General features: G+C 52.8%; 1 protein-coding gene and 1 pseudogene across 1 annotated transcript; one reads left to right on the plus strand and one right to left on the minus strand.

Annotated features, from left to right (window-relative positions):
• Positions 1–7,130: 7,130 nt before the first annotated feature.
• Positions 7,131–13,997, plus strand: LOC129068422 (solute carrier family 22 member 6-like). Its single transcript, XM_054570647.1, has 10 exons — positions 7,131–7,499; positions 7,831–7,934; positions 8,179–8,333; positions 9,445–9,613; positions 10,091–10,214; positions 10,362–10,477; positions 11,478–11,692; positions 11,824–11,932; positions 13,409–13,612; positions 13,888–13,997. The coding sequence occupies exons 1-10, from the start codon at positions 7,131–7,133 to the stop codon at positions 13,976–13,978; spliced, it is 1,656 nt and encodes a 551-aa protein (XP_054426622.1). The 3' UTR covers positions 13,979–13,997.
• Positions 13,998–15,988: 1,991 nt separating this feature from the next.
• On the minus strand, positions 15,989–17,397 carry LOC129068482 (transcription elongation factor A protein-like 4; annotated as a pseudogene).
• Positions 17,398–18,548: the final 1,151 nt, after the last annotated feature.

The raw sequence follows: 18,548 nt of genomic DNA on the forward strand, positions 1-18,548 counted from the left end.
AGCACAACCTGCCACTGACTGGGTCACTTAAACCACAAACACTTCTTTCTCACAGCTCTGGAAGCTGGCAAGTCCAAGATCAAGGTGCGGGCAGATTCACTTCCCGGCTAGAGCGCCCTTCCTGGTTTGCGGCTGGCCACCTTCTAACAGTCTCCTTGTGTGGAGGAGGGAGGGAGAGAGGGAGCAAGTTGTTTGATGGCTCTTCCATAAGGACACTAACCCCATCGTGAGGGCCCCACCCTCATGACCTCATCTAACCCTTATTATCTCCCAAAGGCCCCTCTCTGATTGCCACCGCATTGGCGGTTAGAGCTTCCGCAGACGCATTTGGGCAGGGACCCAAGCCCTGCGCCCCAGAGTGCCTGTGAGCAGACGGCAGGACAAACCCCGAGTGGCTGCAGGCAAACGTGGCTCCCCCAACACCGACCTTCCTGTGCTGCTGCCCCAAGTCTCTGACCCATGTCCCAGCCCCAAGCCCACCAGACAGCTTTGCCTCCTATTTAACTGAGAAAATTTTAGCCAAAGCTGACTGCCTTCCACGTCTGCTGTCGCGTTTCCCGAGTTCCCTTCAAAGTCCAGTCCTCCCATGGGGGCCCGGCACCCAGCCTCTCCCACCAGCAGCCGACTGCCTTGCCCCCCAGGTCTCCACCCAGTCCCTCTGTCCTGGCTCCTTCTATCACCAGCTAAGCTCAAGCCTCTCCACGCTTAACAAAAACCAAACAAGCAAGCCAACCTCCGCGGATGCCTTACCTCCTTCCAGAGACCATGCTGGCTCTTTCCCTTGCTCACAGCCAAACTGCCCGGAAGAGCCATCTGCCTCCACCTTGCAACCTCATCCATCTCCGTACTGCCCACAGGCTCCCACCCCTTCCCGGAAGCTGTCTTCACCAAGGACACACAGTGCCCCCGTTGCTAAATCCGTAGGTCACTTTTTGTCCCTCGTCTTACTGGGACTCTCAGGCGGTTTGTTCTCTCGGCCACGCCCAGCTCCCTTGGTTGCTGAGACGCCGCGCTTACAGCTCCCTCCTACACTCTGGCTGCTCCTTCTCCATCTCTTTCGGGGTTTCCCCAGGGTCTACGTCCCAGAAACTGCTAACTAAACAGTTACAGGACCCTACACCTCTGGTCATGACCCACAGGATCAGAGGCCACTGCAGATCCGAACCTCATTAATCACGTGTTCCGTCCTGCACCGGCATTTGAGCGTGGAGAGTCTAGTCCATCTCTTGGTCCTCGTCCTTTGAAGGCATTTTGTCACGAGGGTGGGGCTGGTGCAGGGGCACGTTGAGCAGAGAAGAGATACGGCAGGGTGAAGAGAGGAGGAGAACAAGAGAGAACACAGGCCCAGACAGGCAGAGCTGGGAGGCTCTTTGCGTTGATTCTTCATGGGTTCCAGGTCCCAGAGCCCGGTCAGCCCTGGATGCACTTTCTGACCATGGGTTCTAGTAACTATCCCAGAATTCTCCAAATAAATCCCCCATTTTGTTTAAGCTAAACTCGAGGTTTTCCATTCCTGTCATCAGACAGCTCCCAAAGCAGGTCCCCTTCCTCTCCACCCCTTAAACGCTGACACCCCTCAGAGCCCTTTCCTGGGATGCGTCCTCTACTAATCTTCCCAGCACTGTCCAGTGGGAATACAACGCGAGCCATCTCTGTAAGCTGAAAATTCCTCGTAGGCGCTTTTTTTTAAGTTAAAAAAGTATAATTTTAATAAAAGTATATTAGATATAATAACAGTACATTGTATTTAGCCCAGTATGTCTGTATATTACCATTTCTGTATGTAACCAATATCAAAGTTATCAGTGAGATATTTTATAGCCTTTAATGCATACTAAGTCTTCAAAATCTGCTGCGTGTTTTATCATACGGTTAGAGCTCTCATTTCAGACCCGCTCAACCCAAACACTCCGTAGTGGCGAGTGGCTGTCATATTGGTGCTCCATATTGAATGGCAAACCGCTGAGCCATTTGGAGGCCGAGCTCAGGAGCAGAGAAAGCTGTAGGGGAGGCAGGAAGCCACTGAGCTGGAGAGGGCGTGGCACCCAGACAACTCAGACACGCCCCGCAACGCTGATTGCTCCCAAATCTGTATTTAAATTTTTGAGGGAGAGCTTGCTAAACATGAAAGATCACACTGTAGCCCTGCTTCAGCCTTCCTGTGACTCCCTTTGGGAAGAAGTTTACACTCTGATACAGGGCCTGCCATGGTCGCACCCCACCCTGCTTCCACACCCTTCTCCTTGCACCCTGAAATCCGCCTCATTCTGCTTCCTTCCATTCCTTCTCTTAGCCCTGCCCTTCATGCAAGCCCCACGGCACTTGACTTAGGGTCAGCGGACAAAGGGGCCACCCAGGCCTTCCCTGGGTTTGACTGGGTTGCAGCCTGGAGGGAGAAGAATGGGCTCCGTGAGGAGCACCAGCCACCTCACTCTACCACCACCTGTCAGCTGTCAGAATTCAGGGTGGCTCCCAGGGTCTCGGAGGCTGTTTCAGGGTATTTACTGCGGACTCACAGGAAGGGAAGGGGTGATGCCCAGGACAGCACTTCCCGGTCACGTGACCAGGACTCCGGGTGAACTGGGGTGCTTGCCAGCCTTACTGACCCATTCTTCTTGCTATTCCCAAAGCCCGGGTCTGGATGCCACGCCCTCCCCAGCTCAGCTGCTTCCTGCCTCCCCTACTCCCTTCTCCCTGCTCTCAAGCTGGGCCTCCAAATGGCTCAGTGATTTGCCATTCAATATGGAATACCTCTCTTGGGCGGAGCCCTGATACCGAGCCATCTCATTGGTTACCAGCCTCATGTCCAGCCCTTGGATGGCAGTCTTTGCCTGAACTTTCAATCTCTGCACCATCCATCGGCCAGGGTAGCCAGACCACGGGCATAAAGCTCATAGTTTATGCTCAGGATGTTGCTATGGGCCTGGCGGGCCCTCCAGGTCTGCCAGACTTCTCTCCAGGTCGAGCATTTTCTTTTATTTTTTAAAGATTTTATTAATTTATTTTTAGAGAGAGAGGAAGGGAGGGAGAAAGAGAGGGAGAGAAACATTGATGTGTGGTTGCCTCTCATGTGCCCCCTCCTGGGGATCTGGCCCACAACCCAGGCGTGTGCCCTGACCAGGAATTGAACCAGCGACCCTTTGGTTCACAGGCCGGCACTTAATCCACTGAGCCCCACCAGACAGGGCTGAGTTGAGCATTTTCAAACTCACACTTAGGGCGTGTGAGATAAGCAAGAGAGTTTTCTTTGATCTGTAAATTATTTATTTGAAAGGTGTCACAAGATAATCAAAATCAAAATCACAAGTAGTCACACTCCTTAAATCCCATTTATTTAACAGAATAAGTTAGGCAAAATCCAAATGTCTCAGAAAATCCAGGACACATAATGGCTGCTAGAGTGATAGAAAGAGCAATGGAATCATGAGGACTATTTGCCCTGTGACCACGGACCAACCCCTTGCCTACTCTGAGCTTTGATCTCCTGACCTGCGCAACGAGATGTTTTCAACCATGTGATGGCATCCATCTCTGCTGGTATGGGATTCTATGGCTCTTGGCCAATCGGAAGTCCCCAGATTTGACCACTTGTCCCTAGAGGATAGTCCCTGACTCAGCAAATCATTTGCCATGTGACCATTTCCATCTAGAAACTCTCCATGAGCTGGGAGGCAGGTGGGGAATCCCCTTGATAACCAAACACTCCCAAGAGCCAACCACAGCTCGGTCCCTGGAGTCTTCAACTGAGCCTTTTCCAGGCTCAGCCTGGCTGGAAGCTGGTCAGGCACAAGGGCAGGACTCTTCTCCAAGGATGGGCACAGGCTCAGATGGGGAGGGTCCTTGGAAGGACCCGCCATCTCCCCCACTGCCCTTGGCACTCTGCCCACTCCCCTGTGAAGACACCGAGTTCTGGCAGGGGACTGGCCCCAGAGCCCCCAGTCTGTTTGTCCAGCTGCCCTCACATCCCCAGGGCACAAGGCTCTTGTTTATGTACCTTGGCCTGGAGAATGTTGTCAGGCATCTGGACACCCACCGGGTCCCAGCCCAGAACCAACACTGAGCGGAGGGAGGAGGGCTGGGCTGAGTCACATCTCTCTCTGGGCCGCCCCTCTTCTCTTCTGGGCAAATGAGACCAGATGATGTCTAAGGCCTCTTTAGCTGGGCAGTCCACACCTCTAGAGCAACAGTTAAGAATCTGGCTTTGAAGTTAGAATAGGTTTGAACCTGTCTAAGACCTCACGTATCCCAGGGCCTTGATGGACAATAAACACCCTCCCAACTAACTACACAAAAGTATAGTTTGTGTAAACCACACAATGATAACAGGGCTTCTTGACTTCTTACAAGAGAAGTCGGAAATCAAACTGCTTCTTCTTAGTGACAAGATGGAGATTTGTGCCTGAAGAACTGAGAAGTCCGTCTTCCCTTCAGGGTCCTTTGCAGCAGCTCATTTGTACGGGGTCTGGGGTACCTCCTGTAAAACTAGGGAGCCCTAACCAACAATAGTGTTCAGACACATGCCAAAACATCTGGTGATGAGAGGTGGAGGGTCAGTCAGTGAGAACCAGATTTCAGAGAGGGATAGACAGAGACCCCCAGTGGAAACACACCATAAAGGACAAAGGGTAGCCCACCCCGCACAAACAGTGGAGTCAGAGTATGGTGAGGAAGAATGTTGGAGGCACCCAGGAAGACCAGGGTCCCGCTTCGGCCCCTCCAGGTGGGCCTGGCCAGAGGAAGAGCTCCAATGCTTTAGAGCCCAAGCTATTCTGCTGTGTTCAGGCAAAATAGGGGGGAGGAGTTCTCTTCTTCACCTTGCAAACAGTTTCCCCACTCAAATGAGGGCCCGGGCCCTCCTAGAGCTGCCTGGGTAGGAGCCATCTGTATGACTGGAATACCCTTAGCCCAGCAGGGATGGGACTGATCATCTTTTAGGTTAGGGGTTCTCAACCTTAGCACTATTGGCATTTTGGGTCCAGGCAATTCCTGGTCGCGTGGTGCTGTCCCACGCATTGCAGGGTGTCCAGCAGCATCCCAAGACCCACTAGAAGCCAGTAGCACCACCACCCACAGTGATAACAACCAAAAATGTCTCCAGACATGGCCAAGTGTCCCCTGGGGGAGGCACAGAATTGCCCTCTGTGGGGAACCACTGTTCTCAGGATAAAATGTGCTTAGTCATATTTTCTCTCTAAAGTCAGTGTGATAGCCTTACGTTTTTACCAGAAATAAACAGTAAGTACAGCTTGTAGTCACTGAGCTATGAGGCATGGCCTACTTTAATACCTTTACCTGTATTGGCTCATTTAACCCTCCAACAACACAACAGGCCAGCACAACTATTCTCTCCTCCTTGCAAACAAGAACTCTGAGAAACAGAGGAGTTCATCAACTTGCCCCAGCTACACAGCCACTAAACGTAGAATGAGGATGTGGATTCAAGTAGGCTGATTCCAGCATCCATGTTTTACAATATGCCATATGCAAATGAAAAGCAAGAAGACATACTCAACCCGTGATCCAGCCCAGCAGATCCCATCCAATCACAGCTTGGCACAGCCCCGATCATGAGTGATCAGAACTCAGAAGCCAAGTGTTGGAGGAAATCAAGTGACTGTCTTAGAATTGTGGCTGAAAATAAACCAAGTTTCGGCTCATTGCGAAAAGAAAAAAGGGGTGGGGGTGACTGGAATCAGGGTGAGCTAGAAGGTTAGAGCTGAGGCACTGGAAGAGTTGACCCCAGTCAGGGATGTCTTGCTTTTTGGCACCTCTGGGCCACACTGGAAGAAGTAGAGTTGTCTTGGGCCACATATTAAATAATTGTGACACGTAATCACAAAAAAAGTCCCATAACGTTTTAAGTAAATTTATAATTTTGTGTTGGACTGCGTTCATCGCCATCCTGGGCTGCACATGGTCCACATGCTGTGGTTGGACACCCCTGAATCATGTATGATGTTGGTTTCAGGCTCCATTCCTTCGAAAGCAGCATCTGACCTATCTTGTTCCTTCAGTTGACCAAAGACATGGTCCTCTATGATGTGAGCTGTCCCCAGAAGACCAAAGACCAGGGTTGCCAATACAGAATGCCCACTCAAATTTGAACTTCAGATCAATGCATAATTTTTTAGTGTAAGTATGCCCCATGTGATTTTAGGAACATGATTACAGTTTAAAAAAAAAAAGTATTTGTTGATCTAATATTCACATTAATTGGGCATCTTGTACTCTGGCAACCCTTCCCAAAGATAGAGTGTTTGGATCCTGTCCACTAAAAAAGACAGAACCCGCTCACGAGACATACCACAGTTCTCAGAACCCAGTGTTATCACTAAGAGAAGACCAAAAGGTCCCAGCCTGTCCCCTCCTGCCCCCAGGCAGTCAACTCTTCCAGTGCCTCAGCTCTAACCTTCTAGCTCACCCTGATTCCAGTCACCCCCACCCCTTTTTTCTTTTCGCAATGAGCCGAATCTTGGTTTGTTTTCAGCCACAATTCTAAGACAGTCACTTGACTTCCTCCAACACTTGGCTTCTGAGTTCTGATCACTCATGATCAGGGCTGTGCCAAGCTGTGATTGGATGGGATCTGCTGGGTTGGATCACGGGTTGAGTATGTCTTCTTGCTTTTCATTTGCATATGGCATATTGTAAAACATGGAAGGGCTCCCCCAGTCCATCTCCTCCCACCACTCCCACCTCGGGCCACCATCTCCTGTCCTTTACACCCAAGTAAAAAATTCCACTGACACCAGAATAACTTGGAGGGTTAATCCTTCTAAAACTAAGTCACACTTTAACTCCGTTCCATCTCGCCAAAAATTAAATGCTGCCCTGTAGGGGTCGGAGCTACAGTAGACCCTGAAAGCTGAGTCTCCACCACGTAAGAAGACGCTGCAAGGGAAAGAAGGGAAAGGGAGGGACAGACGGGGAGGAGGGGGAAGGAGGGGCGCCCACCAGGCTGCTGTCCCCCCCACAGGGCCAGCTCAGATTCAGCGCTAGGAGCAACTCAGCTACAGGAACCACGGCAGCCCCTCTCCTCCGGCCAAGGACAGCAGGCAGACAGACACACAGACAGAGACCCCGGGACTGGAAGTCCTCAGCCCCTAGCCACGCGGCAGGGTCTGTTCCCCATGGCCTTCGATGACCTCCTGAAGCAGCTGGGGGGCGTCGGCCGCTTCCAGCAGATCCAAGCCTTCCTGGTGATCCTCCCCCTGCTCCTGTTAGCCTCCCAGAACACCCTACAGAACTTCACCGCCGCCATCCCCGCCCACCACTGCCGCCCACCGGCCAACGCCAGCCTCGGCAAGGGTGGGGAGCTGGAGGCCTGGCTGCCCCGGGACGGGCAGGGGCAGCCCGCGTCCTGCCTCCGCTTCACCTCCCCGCAAAGTGGGCCACGCTTTCCCAATGGCTCAGAGGCCAACGGCACAGCGGCCACAGAGCCCTGCATCGATGGCTGGATCTACGACAACAGCACCTTCCCTTCCACCATCGTGACTGAGGTGAGGATGCCTGGACCCCCTTTATGCACCATCTAGACTGCCTTCGCCTCTGAAATGGACAGACAGGCACACACACACACACACACACACACAATCTCCAATTCTCCAGAGGCCACAGTGGGCAGACAGACAAAGCTCAGGATGGAGGCCTTTATAGAAAAGGTGGATGGGGGAGCCAAGAACAGTCAGCTCCTGGGATCAGGGAGACAAACAGCGAAGAGAAGTGTCAGGGGAAGAGGACGACAGACCGCAAAGAGCCAGCAGGGCATTGGGGGGTGCCACCCCGCAGCTTGCGCTCATCTCTGCCTGACCTTGTCCCCTCTCCCCGCAGTGGGACCTCGTGTGCTCTCACAGGGCCTTACGCCAGCTGGCTCAGTCCTTGTACATGGTAGGGGTGCTTCTCGGAGCCATGGTGTTCGGGTACCTGGCAGACAGGTCAGTTCTGGGTAGGGCCAAGCGGCCGGGCTGTGACTGGGGGCCCCTCAGCTGGGCTTAGGGCCCTAGGTGGGAGGCTGGCACTCCCAGCTGAAGTTGCTTTGAGACCCTCCATCACCAGCCTCATGACACTTCACAGACACCCCCCGCAAGGACCTTACCTGGCGCCAGCACTCCTTTCCCTGCCCAGCCCAGCCCCCTTGGTCCTCAGGACCCCTGATAACAGGTCCTCCCTCTCCCACAGGCTGGGCCGCCGGAAGGTGCTGATTTTGAATCACCTGCAGACAGCAGTGTCAGCAACCTGTGCAGCCTTTGCTCCCAACTTCCCCGTCTACTGTGTCTTCCGGCTCCTCTCGGGCATGTCGCTGGCCGGCTCCACCATCAACACCGTGACCCTGAGTGAGGGATGCCGGGAAGGCAGGGCGGGTCCCTGACCACTTTCCTCTCACCACCCGCTTCCCAGCCTCCTCCCACCAGCCCACCCCGCTCAGCTCCACCTGCGTTTGGCCTGTCCTTTGGGTCTGCCCTTTCAGCCAACATAACAGCCTTTAGGGGAGCTGATGCCACCCTGACCCCTCATTTAGATATGGATTTGCAAACTCCATTGTTAGAGGCAGGCCCATCCTATAAATGACTGAAGCAGAGTAGGTACAAGAGGCATTAGGGGAAGGAAGGATGGTACCGGAGGGGCCACAGCCGGGGCTCAGGGCTGACAGATCTTGCCCCTTCCTTTTTATTAATGTCAACTATCCCTATTTCTTAATGTTGGCAACTCAGTCTAATATTTTTAACACAGGGCAAGCCAGCATCATGTCGACAGAACACCTATGGACTGAGCATGGCTTGTCCATAACCTGTGTTTCCCTTTCCTCGTGTTTCCCAGATGAGAAACCTGAGGCTGGGGAGAAGGGAAAGGATTTACCCAAGGTCATTGCTCAATCCCAGAAGGGGACCTAAGGATTTGGGATTCTCTGAACTAAAGGAATTAACCGGGACTAGGCTTGGGCTAGGGCCAGGGCAGGACACCTGGAGAACACAGCCCCAGGAGCCCCCCAGGAGCAGGGCCGGGCCCCTTCACATTGGCCGCAGGGAGGCGCCCTCCCTCCCACCTCCACTCTCCAGGACGGAGTGAGGCCGCCGCCTCCTCCCAGCTGCTCTGGCCACCGAGACTAAACTCCAGCCCAGGCTGAGGAAAACCCGGAGCCACGGCTGCTGTTGAGGATGAACTGAGTGGCCAGGAGCACCCTGAGGGGAAAGGAGGCCCTAGGGTGGCGCGGGGAGGGGCAAACACACAGCAGAGGGGTGGAGGGGACAGTTCCTAGGCCTCCCACACCCGCCTCTCTGTCCTGGCCTCCACTGAGCTTCCTCCACTTTCCCTGCTTGGCGCGCACCCTCATTCCATGGGACAGGCCACGGTTTGGATGCAGAGAAGGGCCTTCGCCTGCCCCAGGGCCTCCACCCACCTGGCAGTCCAGGGAGTTGCATTGTTCTGTTCTAACCCTCTTTCCAGATATGGAGTGGATGCCCATCCACACACGGGCTTTCGTTACCACCCTGAATGGCTATTTCTACAGCATTGGACAGTTTCTCCTGGCCGGCCTGGCCTATGCTGTGCCTCACTGGCGCCACCTGCAGCTGCTAGTCTCGGTGCCTTTCTTCGCCGCCTTCTTCAGCTCCTGGTACATGGGGACCAGGGTGGGCGGGGGTGCCACAAAAGCCCAGGGGTCTGCAAGGGACAAGATGTCATCCCAGATCTTGCCCAATGCCCCACTCCACAGAATCAGAGAAGGTCAAAGCCAGAAGATCAAAGCCAGACCAATGCCTCAGTCTGACAGATGGGGAAATGGGGTGTGGGGTGGGGATTTGCCCTGAGGTGTCCAGTTCTCTGGCTTTCCCCAGTTTCCCTCGGGTCTCCAGGCCCTGTTCCGCGCCCTTCACCCAGGCCCCCAGAGCTGAGTTCCTGAGTTGCACAATGAGTCATCACCAAATTGGGCCCTGCTGCTTTGTGGCCCAAAAGAGATGGATTTGACAAAGCCCCTGGGTCCCCAGACTTAAGTAAAACCCCACCGCAGGCCCCTAGAAGGCCCACCCCCTTCCCCCAGCCCAGTGAACTGGAACTGAAGCCACGCCGACACCCACGCCCACCCTGCTCCCAGGTTCTTCATGGAGTCAGCCCGCTGGTACGCCACCTCCGGGAGGCTGGACCTCACCCTGAAGACCCTGCAGAGAGTGGCCCGGATCAACGGAAAGCAGGAAGAGGGGGCCAAGCTGAGCCTGGAGGTGAGGCTCCCAGTGCTTCCCTGACACTGCCCAGGGTTCCGCTCCCAAACCCCGGCCTCAGGACCCAGAGGGACCTTCCCCGAGTAAGGGGCTAGGCTGAGCGGAGCCCCTGGGGGCCCAGGCTCTGAGCCCTGCCCGTCCTGGCAGGTCCTCCAGTGCAGTCTGCAGAAGGAGATGGCCATGGGCAAAGCGCAGGCCTCGGCCACGGAGCTGCTGCGCTGCCCCACCTTGCGCCGCCTCTTCCTCTGCGTCTCCATGCTGTGGTAGGCCCGGACGGACGGACAGACAGACAGCTGTTCGGGGAGAGAATGCATGTCCTGGGTGGGAAAAGTCAGACAAGAGGGAGGAAAAGTCAGCGCGTCTGCTGTGAGGGCAGAAACCCTGCACCAGGGAGAGTCCTGAAGGACCGGCTGACCTCCATCCTCAGTTCAGCTCGAGTCCCAACGGGGCATCGACGTCTCCCTCGCCTTCTCCTTTTATCAACTCTGTTCCCATATAAAATAGAAAAACCTCACCAGGATCAGTGGCCCCCAGAGTCCACAGAAGGACATCGTGAAGCAGAGACCAGTCAGGCTTGCAAAGCATCCGGAGGTTGACCTGGCCGTGGCCAGAAGCACAGGCGTGGCAATAGGATGCCGAAAGCTCATCTCCAAATGCACGCTTTGGTGAAGGCTGCTTTCAGCCAAATGTCTGCCTGTCCCGTGGCAGCACGTCCGATACCCTTCTATGGCTACCTTCTTGGGCCCATCGCCGTAGCAACCCCATGACAGTTCGGGGGGGTGTGATCAAAAGGAACAATCCCATCAACGAATTCTTTATTTCTGATTCTGGATTTGTTCCAGGTTGTGGGTTTCAATCAATAACCTGAGCTTCGTTTTGAGGGCTTTTGACATCGTCAGAAGCACCACGCCTGTCCCAGCGCCATGGACAGGTCCTGGGAGGCCATGGCCGCTCCCAGCGCCTTGGCCCTGGACACATGGCTCTGCTGTCCACCTGTCCTTCCTCAGCCCAGTGTCAGTAGATAAGAGAAAGACTGAAACCGTGTAAATCCCACAGAGCAACCAAGTGACAAAATTGGGAGTATTGAAGGACTACCCCGATGTTTAAACTGGATACTCATGTCTGAAGAAGGATTAGCCAAGGAGGCACATCCCAGCTCCTTACTAAGCAGGGTGCTCAGTGCAGCTCACTCCTGCTTTGAAAGAACACCCCGCCTCTTAAGCCTTCTGAACAAACTCCGAACCCCTCCTCTCTCCCCGCTAGGTTTGCCACTAGCTTTGCCTACTACGGGCTGGTCATGGACCTGCAAGGCTTCGGGGTCAGCATCTACCTCATCCAGGTCATTTTCGGAGCTGTGGACCTGCCTGCCAAGTTGGTGTGCTTCCTGGTCATCAATTCCCTGGGCCGCCGGCCTGCCCAGGTGGCCTCCCTGCTCCTGGCCGGCATCTGCATCCTGGTCAATGGGGTGGTACCCCAGGGTGAGCACTCAGGCGCGCTGGTCCTGCTTTGGCCTCACCCCCAGGCACCACTCCACTTCTTACAATGGAGGGGGACCGATTCCTCCCAGCCCCCACTCTCAAGGTCCTGCTGGCCCCTCCTTTCTCTCCAGATCAGTCCATTGTCCGAACCTCCCTCGCTGTGCTGGGGAAGGGCTGCCTGGCGTCCTCCTTCACCTGCGTCTTTCTGTACACTGGGGAGCTGTACCCCACCATGATGCGGTGAGTGGGAGCCTCATGAGGAGTCTTGGGGTAAAACATTCCTCCACACACAGGTCAGACCCCAGAGCAGGGCCCAGTGTGCCCCCGCCCAAAACCCCTTCATGGCTCCCATCAGCGCAAGGTGCATAGCAGCCACTCAGTGCACACTTGGTGGCCTGGCCAACACAGATGGGACTACCAGCTAAGCCCTTACCTGACCCCGGAAGAAGATCTCAGAAGGTGGCGCAACTTAGGCAGGAGAGGGAGCCAAGCCACATCTCAGAGGCAACGAATTGAAGTCCCCCCTTGATCTGACACCAAATCTAAATTCTACCTGTACAGCAAGTGGTACGTCTGAAACCAAAGACCACAAACATGAAAGTTCTTTCCCATCACTTAATAATGGGAGGGTTGATGATATGCCAGCTGCCTGGACAAACACAGCAGGGCTTTTCCAAGGGTCCAGATTCAGCAGAGGGAGGGTCTTTGAATTAAGAAATGAGAAACGCGTGCATGTGTTAAGAATGGGATGCAGCCCTGGCTGGTGTGGCTCAGTGGGTTGAGTGCCAGCCTGTGAACCAAAGGGTTCAATTCCCAGTCAGGGCACATGCCTGGGTTGCTGGCCAGGTCCCTGGTTGGGAACGACCAGTCGATGTATCTCTCACACACTCATGTTTCTCTCCCTCTCTTTCTTCCTCCCTTCCCCTCACTTTGAAAATAAATAAAATCTTAAAAAAAAAAAAAAAAAAGAATGGGATACAAAATTAACATGAGATGTCAAAGAAATGTCAGGCTTCCCAGAGCCGCTTGGTTTGAGAACCGTGAGGGGTCATAGTTACTGAACTGAGCCCTCATGAGATGTCAGGGGGAAGAATAATCGTATAAACCACTTACTATGTGCTAGGTGTTGTCTTAAACTTTTTACAAATATCAACTCTTTCAATCCTCATAACAAACCTAGTAGGTAGGTATTAGAATTATTTGTTTCACAAATGCAAAAACTGAACCACAGTTAAGTGACTTGCCCAAGGTCATACAACTTGCAAGCGGAAAAAGCTTGGATTTGAATCCAAGCAGTTTGTCTCCTGAGTCAATGCTTTTAACCTCCTCCCTCAGAGAGAATGTTCTTAACTTGCACATTCCGGACCCTTTCCCTGGGGATTCTAATCCACCTACCAGGCCTGTCTGTGTGGGGCTGGAGCAAGTGTAACTCAAAAATCCCCCAGCCGATCTGAAAGCGATGGGCCTCGCTCAGCTGTCCGAATGGACTGCTAAGGAAACCGAGGCCCAGAAGGGAGAGCGGACTTGCCTGAGGGCTCACAGCAGCTTAAAGGCAGAGGCAAAATCTGTCTCCTGGCCCTCTGGCCAGAGCCCTTCCCAACCTGTTTTTCCTCCTCTTCTTCTTCTTTTAATCTCTAAAACAAATGCTCCGTTGGTTTGTTAATCCAGTGGGGGAACAGAACACTAACCAGCACCCACCCGCTTTGGGCCCCACAGACAGATGGGCCTGGGAATGGGCAGCACCATGGCCCGGGTGGGCAGCATCATGAGCCCGCTGGTGAGCATGACGGCCGAGCTCTACGGCCCCATGCCTCTTTTTATCTTCGGCATCGTCCCCGTGGCTGCCAGCGCTGTCGTCGCCTTCCTGCCGGAGACCCTGGGCCATCCACTGCCGGACACCGTGCAAGACGTGGAAAACAGGTGGGCCCCCACCCAGCGAGGGGCAGGGACTTACCCCAGGTCACAGAGCCAGGCCGCAGTGTCACTGAGACTCAAACCCAGGCCTCCTTTTCCCGGCCAGGGCTCTTTGTCCCTGGTCCCCCAGTTGGCGGAGTCTCCTAGAGCCCTTTCAGGGGTTCCCAGCTTCAGGGACTGGTGGGTGTTTAAGGCAGAGAGCGGGCGGCTGGGCACAGGGTCCCCCGCTGCCGGCCCGGCCTGAGAGCTGCAAACCTAGGGCCCTGCTCTCCCACCCCCAGGAGGAGAGGGAAGCCCCAGCGACAGCAGCGAGAGCAACAGAAGCAGATGGTCCCACTTCAGCTCTCGGCACAAGAGAAGACAGGACCCTGAGCACTGAGAATGGGCCTCCCAGAGCCCTGCAGGGAGCAAGGGTCCGCCAGGTCCTGGGCCACCCACACAGGAGGGAGAAGGGGGGATGGCAGCCCAAGGGCTGGGGGCTGTGGTTCCGGGAAGCCCCTCCCCAGGGGCTCTCCTCTCTGAATAGAATCCGCCAAGACCACGTCATTAAAAGGTTCACCTGTGTGCAGCACCTCTCTTTGTCTGTCTTGTCTCAAAGGGAACAGCCGCTCCACCTCAGCCAGCTTCCAGCCCAAAAGGTAGTACAGTCCAGTCCCTGCCCTCAGCTCCCAAGACTTTACAAGCCATCCCAGGCCTCGCCGCCCCCAGCACCTCCCGCTCCGAACCGGGGCCTTTGGCCCCCGTGTGTCTGCTCTGGCACGGCGTGATCTTCCAAACTTCATCCTCGAGGGACACCCCCAGGAAAAATCAGTCACCTCAGATTCCTTGATGGGCACGAGGAGAAGAGGTATATCTCCTCCAGGGACTTGATCGTCATGTCCTTGACCAGGCGGCCCAGCTTGGTGACAGGGACCCACTCCCTGTCCTCAGCCTTGCCTCCTCGAGCTCTGTGACCCTGATCCCAACCCCAGCCGTGACCTCAGCCCAGATGCCACTTCCAAATCCTCCAGGAAAGCCGCCTCGGCCTCCCATTCCAGGCCCCCTTGGGAAAAAGCACTCTGACCTGTGTCCCCAAGGAGCCATCCCCGGGACACTGGCTTGCGTCCCACCCCCTCTCCTCTGAGCCGGAGTTCTGATATATGTCACACCTCACTCCAGCGGCCTTAGATGCTCTGTCCGGTTTTTGACCACCATGTGCTATCCTCAGCCTCAGCTGGGAAGGCCTTTGTGACCACCCTGTGTCTCCCCCGCAGCTCTGAGCATGTCCGAGCCAGGACGGCACGTTCAGGAGCTTCCCCAACCGCAGGACCCCAGGACTCCGTGCTGTAAGGAAATGCGTTGTGCTGCTTTAAGCCACTAATTTTGTGGCCATTTGTTACAGCAGCAGTCAGAAACTAACGCACATCCCGTATCCTCCGACTCCTCCAGGGGTGACAAACTGGCCCGCAGAGGCTTTATTTCCTCATGCACAGTGTTGTGCTGCCTGGATCACCAGAGTCTTCACCGTTCTCTAGTGCTCACACATTTATGTTATCCTCTGGCCTTGTAACCATTTAAGTCTCTGTTAAACCCCAACCTTACTTTCATATGTTTTTGAAGCTATAGAAGGGCTTTCACCATAGGTATTGGGAGCAAAAGGAAAGCCCTGGACAGACCCCATTGCCCATTGCTCCTCTTCCAAGAAAACCATCCAATGATGTTCTTTTAGCCATGTTTCGTGTTATAGTCAAAGAACGGTAGTGGACTCCTTTGCCAAAAGCTGGAGTAATAAGCTAAGTGAACCTGAGACTCAGTTTCCCCAGCCAGTTCAAATGAAATCTTTTGCCCATTCTCCTAAACTCCTACCCCAAGAGAAGTAGCCCAAGTAGCAAGTTCCGCATGAGATACATGCGGGAAAGAAACCAGGCAGCCTGTTGGGACCTGAATTGGTCAGGGTCTTTTTGTTTCTTTTTCTTTCCTTTTTTTTTCTTTTTGTTCTGCACACTGTTTTCTTTTTAACTTTACAATGCACCATAAACATTATTCCCTGCTATGGATGGAAATCTGCTACAGGAACATCAAGGGCTACAATTGGACAATGACAGTGACAACTAAAGCCGAGCATTAGCGCCCTGACCGGTGTGGCTCAGGGGGTTGGGCGTCATCCCACAAACCGAAAGGTCCTCGGTTAGAGGTTCGATTCCTGGTGATGGCACATGCCGGGGTCGCAGGCCGGGTCCTCCTTTGGGGGCATGCAAGAGACGACTGATCCATCGGTGTTTCTCGCCCTCTCTTTCTCTCTCCCTTCTCTTCTCTCTAAAAATAAATAAATAAGTAAATAAAGCGAAGCGTTAGTGTGAGGTTAAAGCCGGGGCCTGGCTAACACCTGCTGGGGGCACCGCACTAAAGGAAGGCCTTTTCAAAGCCCCTGTACAGGGCCCTACAGTCGCTCCTGAGTTCCCTTGGGCGCCTCAGGTGGGAGGGGTCCTGCAAACGTTTCTGCATCCACATCAACCTCCCCACTGATTTTTGTCTTGTTTTCTGCACCTTGTCCTCCACCCCAGCCATCTCGTCAAAGTCTCGTCCCATTTCCTCAGTGCTGCCCAAATGCTCGCCGTGTACGCGCTCCCTGTGTTCCTCGCGGCTCTGAGCCAGCCCCGTGGTGGTTTTGCTTTTGGCTCTCCGGGTGTGTCATCCCCAGCTGGGCGCCTTCCTGCAGCCCTTGGTCCCACAGCTGCTTTTCCCTCTTCTTCTGGCTTTCCCTCTTTCTCTGGGTCTTCCTTCTCCTCATCTCCTCTTTCCTTTGTTTTCTCTCTTTCCCTCGTTCTCCAACTTTTGCTTGTTTTCCAGAGCGCCCACTACTTCTGGCTTTCCCGCTCTCTAAAGCTGTTCACTTTCCACCTTCCCTTGGTCCTAGGCGATCCTTCCTTTTCCCTGTAGTTTTTCCATGTTGAGATGACCCCCACCTTCCTGTCCTGCAGCTATTCTGGGCAGGGTCCCCCTTTCCTAGCCTAGCTCAGTGCTCAGGACAGCAGACACACAGACCTGGAAGAAGGTGAAGCAGGCAGCTCGGGGTGTGGCCACAGTGAGCAAGACGGGCTGGTGCCTGGACTCTGAATTGGTCAGGGTGTAGATTTAGGCATCTACCGGCCATGTTGAGTCTGGTGGGATACCTGGAACTGCGGCAGCCACCCTGTGACCCAACAGGGACACCAGAGCAAGAACTTAGGCAACAATTGAGAGTAACAGAGTGGAGAGATGGCACTAACCTGCGGTTGGATGATGTCATGGAGCTGCTGATTTAATGGGGCCAAAGCCACTTGCCTCTACTCTAATCGTTAATTTTAGGAATTCAAGTTTAAATCCTCCTTCTTTCTCCCTGGCTGGTGTAGCTCAGTGGACTGAGCTCCAGCCTGTGAACCAGGGGGGCTGCCCGTTTAATTCCCAGTCAGGACACATGTGTGGGTTGCAGGCCAGGTCCCCAGTAGGGGGCACACAAGAGGTGACCACACATTGCTGTTTCTCTCCCTCTCTTCCTCCTTCCCTTCCCCTCTCTCTAAAAATAAATAAATAAATAAACCTAAAAAAATTAATCCTCCTTCTTACTTAAGTTATTATTAGTTGGTTTTTCTGTGATCTGCAGCCAAACACATATTAACTAATTTATTTTACAGCTTCATTGAAATATAATAATTAGTTGCTCATATTTACAGTGTACATTTTGATGAGTTTTGACAGAGGCCTACATCCATGAAACAATCCAGCACAACCAAGACAATGAATATATCCCTTACCGCTGAAAGTTTCCTCATGCCCCTTCGTTGTGTGGACATAGGCTACTTCTATTTCTTTTTTTTCTTACAATTTTAATTATTTACTTTTAGAGAGAGGGAAAGGGAAGGAGAGAGAAAGGGAGAGAAATATTGATGTGAGAAAGAAACATCAATCAGTTGCCTCTCGCACATGCCCCATCCTAGGACCAGGCCAGCAACCCAGGCATGTGCCCTGACCAGGAATCGAACCAGCGAACTTTCCCTTTGTGGGACGACATTCAACCAGCTGAGCCACGCCAATCAAGGCTTAAGCAAATGTAAAGGAGTGGGATTGCTGAGTCATATGTAAGGTGTATGTTTAACTTTTTAAGAAATAAACAATATTGCAAAGTGGTTATAACATTTTACATTCCCACCAGCTGTATGTGAGAATTCCAGTTACTATACATCTTTGGCAACACTTGGTAAGATCGATTCCTTAAATTTTAGCCATTGTAGTAAATGTGTAGTGGAAACTTACTACAGTTTTATTTTGCACTTCCCTAATAGCTAATGATGTTGAGCAAATTTTCATGTGCTTATTTCCATGTAGATCTCTTCTCTGGTAAAGTATTCAAAAATTTTGCACTTTTAAAAATTTGATTGTTTGATTTCTTATGATTGAATTGGAAGGTTTTTTTTAATGTATTCAAGAAACAGGTCCTTTGCTAGATATAGTTTCTCCAAGTTTATAACTTGGCTTTTTATTTTTATAGCAATGACTTTTGAAGGTTACCTTTTAATTTTTACAACAGTGCTTTTGAATAACAAAAGTTTTAAATTTTTGATGAAGTCCAGTTTACTGGGGGTTTTTTCTTTTATAGTTCATGCTTTTTGTGTCTTATTTTTAAAATGTTTGCCAAATTCAAAGACACTAACATTTCCTCATATGTTTTCTTACAGAAGTTTTATATTTTTAACTCTTTTATTTAAGTCAGTGATCCATTTTGAGTTATCTTTGTACAAAATGTGATGTAAGTAGGCGGGGCTCATTGTTTTTTGCATATGGATATCTCATTGTTTCAGCACCAGCTGTTGAAAGCTTTTCTTTTCATCACTGAATTATCTAGATACCTTTGTCAAAGACCAAATGGTTATGTGCGTGGCTCTATTTTTAGACTCTCTACTCTGTACCATTGATCCATTTCTTT

Source organism: Pteronotus mesoamericanus, unplaced genomic scaffold (assembly GCF_021234165.1).
Source record: "Pteronotus mesoamericanus isolate MK-2021 breed Mesoamerican mustached bat unplaced genomic scaffold, CSHL_Meso_final contig_214, whole genome shotgun sequence".
Lineage (NCBI taxonomy): Eukaryota > Metazoa > Chordata > Mammalia > Chiroptera > Mormoopidae > Pteronotus > Pteronotus mesoamericanus.

Coding starts and splice junctions, on each gene's coding strand:
- LOC129068422 (XM_054570647.1), top strand. CDS start 7,131: ATGGCCTTCGATGACCTCCTGAAGCAGCTGGGGGGCGTCGGCCGCTTC. Junction 7,935..8,178: donor TTCGGGTACCTGGCAGACAG/GTCAGTTCTGGG, acceptor CCTCTCCCACAG/GCTGGGCCGCCGGAAGGTGC. Junction 10,215..10,361: donor GGGCCAAGCTGAGCCTGGAG/GTGAGGCTCCCA, acceptor CCGTCCTGGCAG/GTCCTCCAGTGCAGTCTGCA.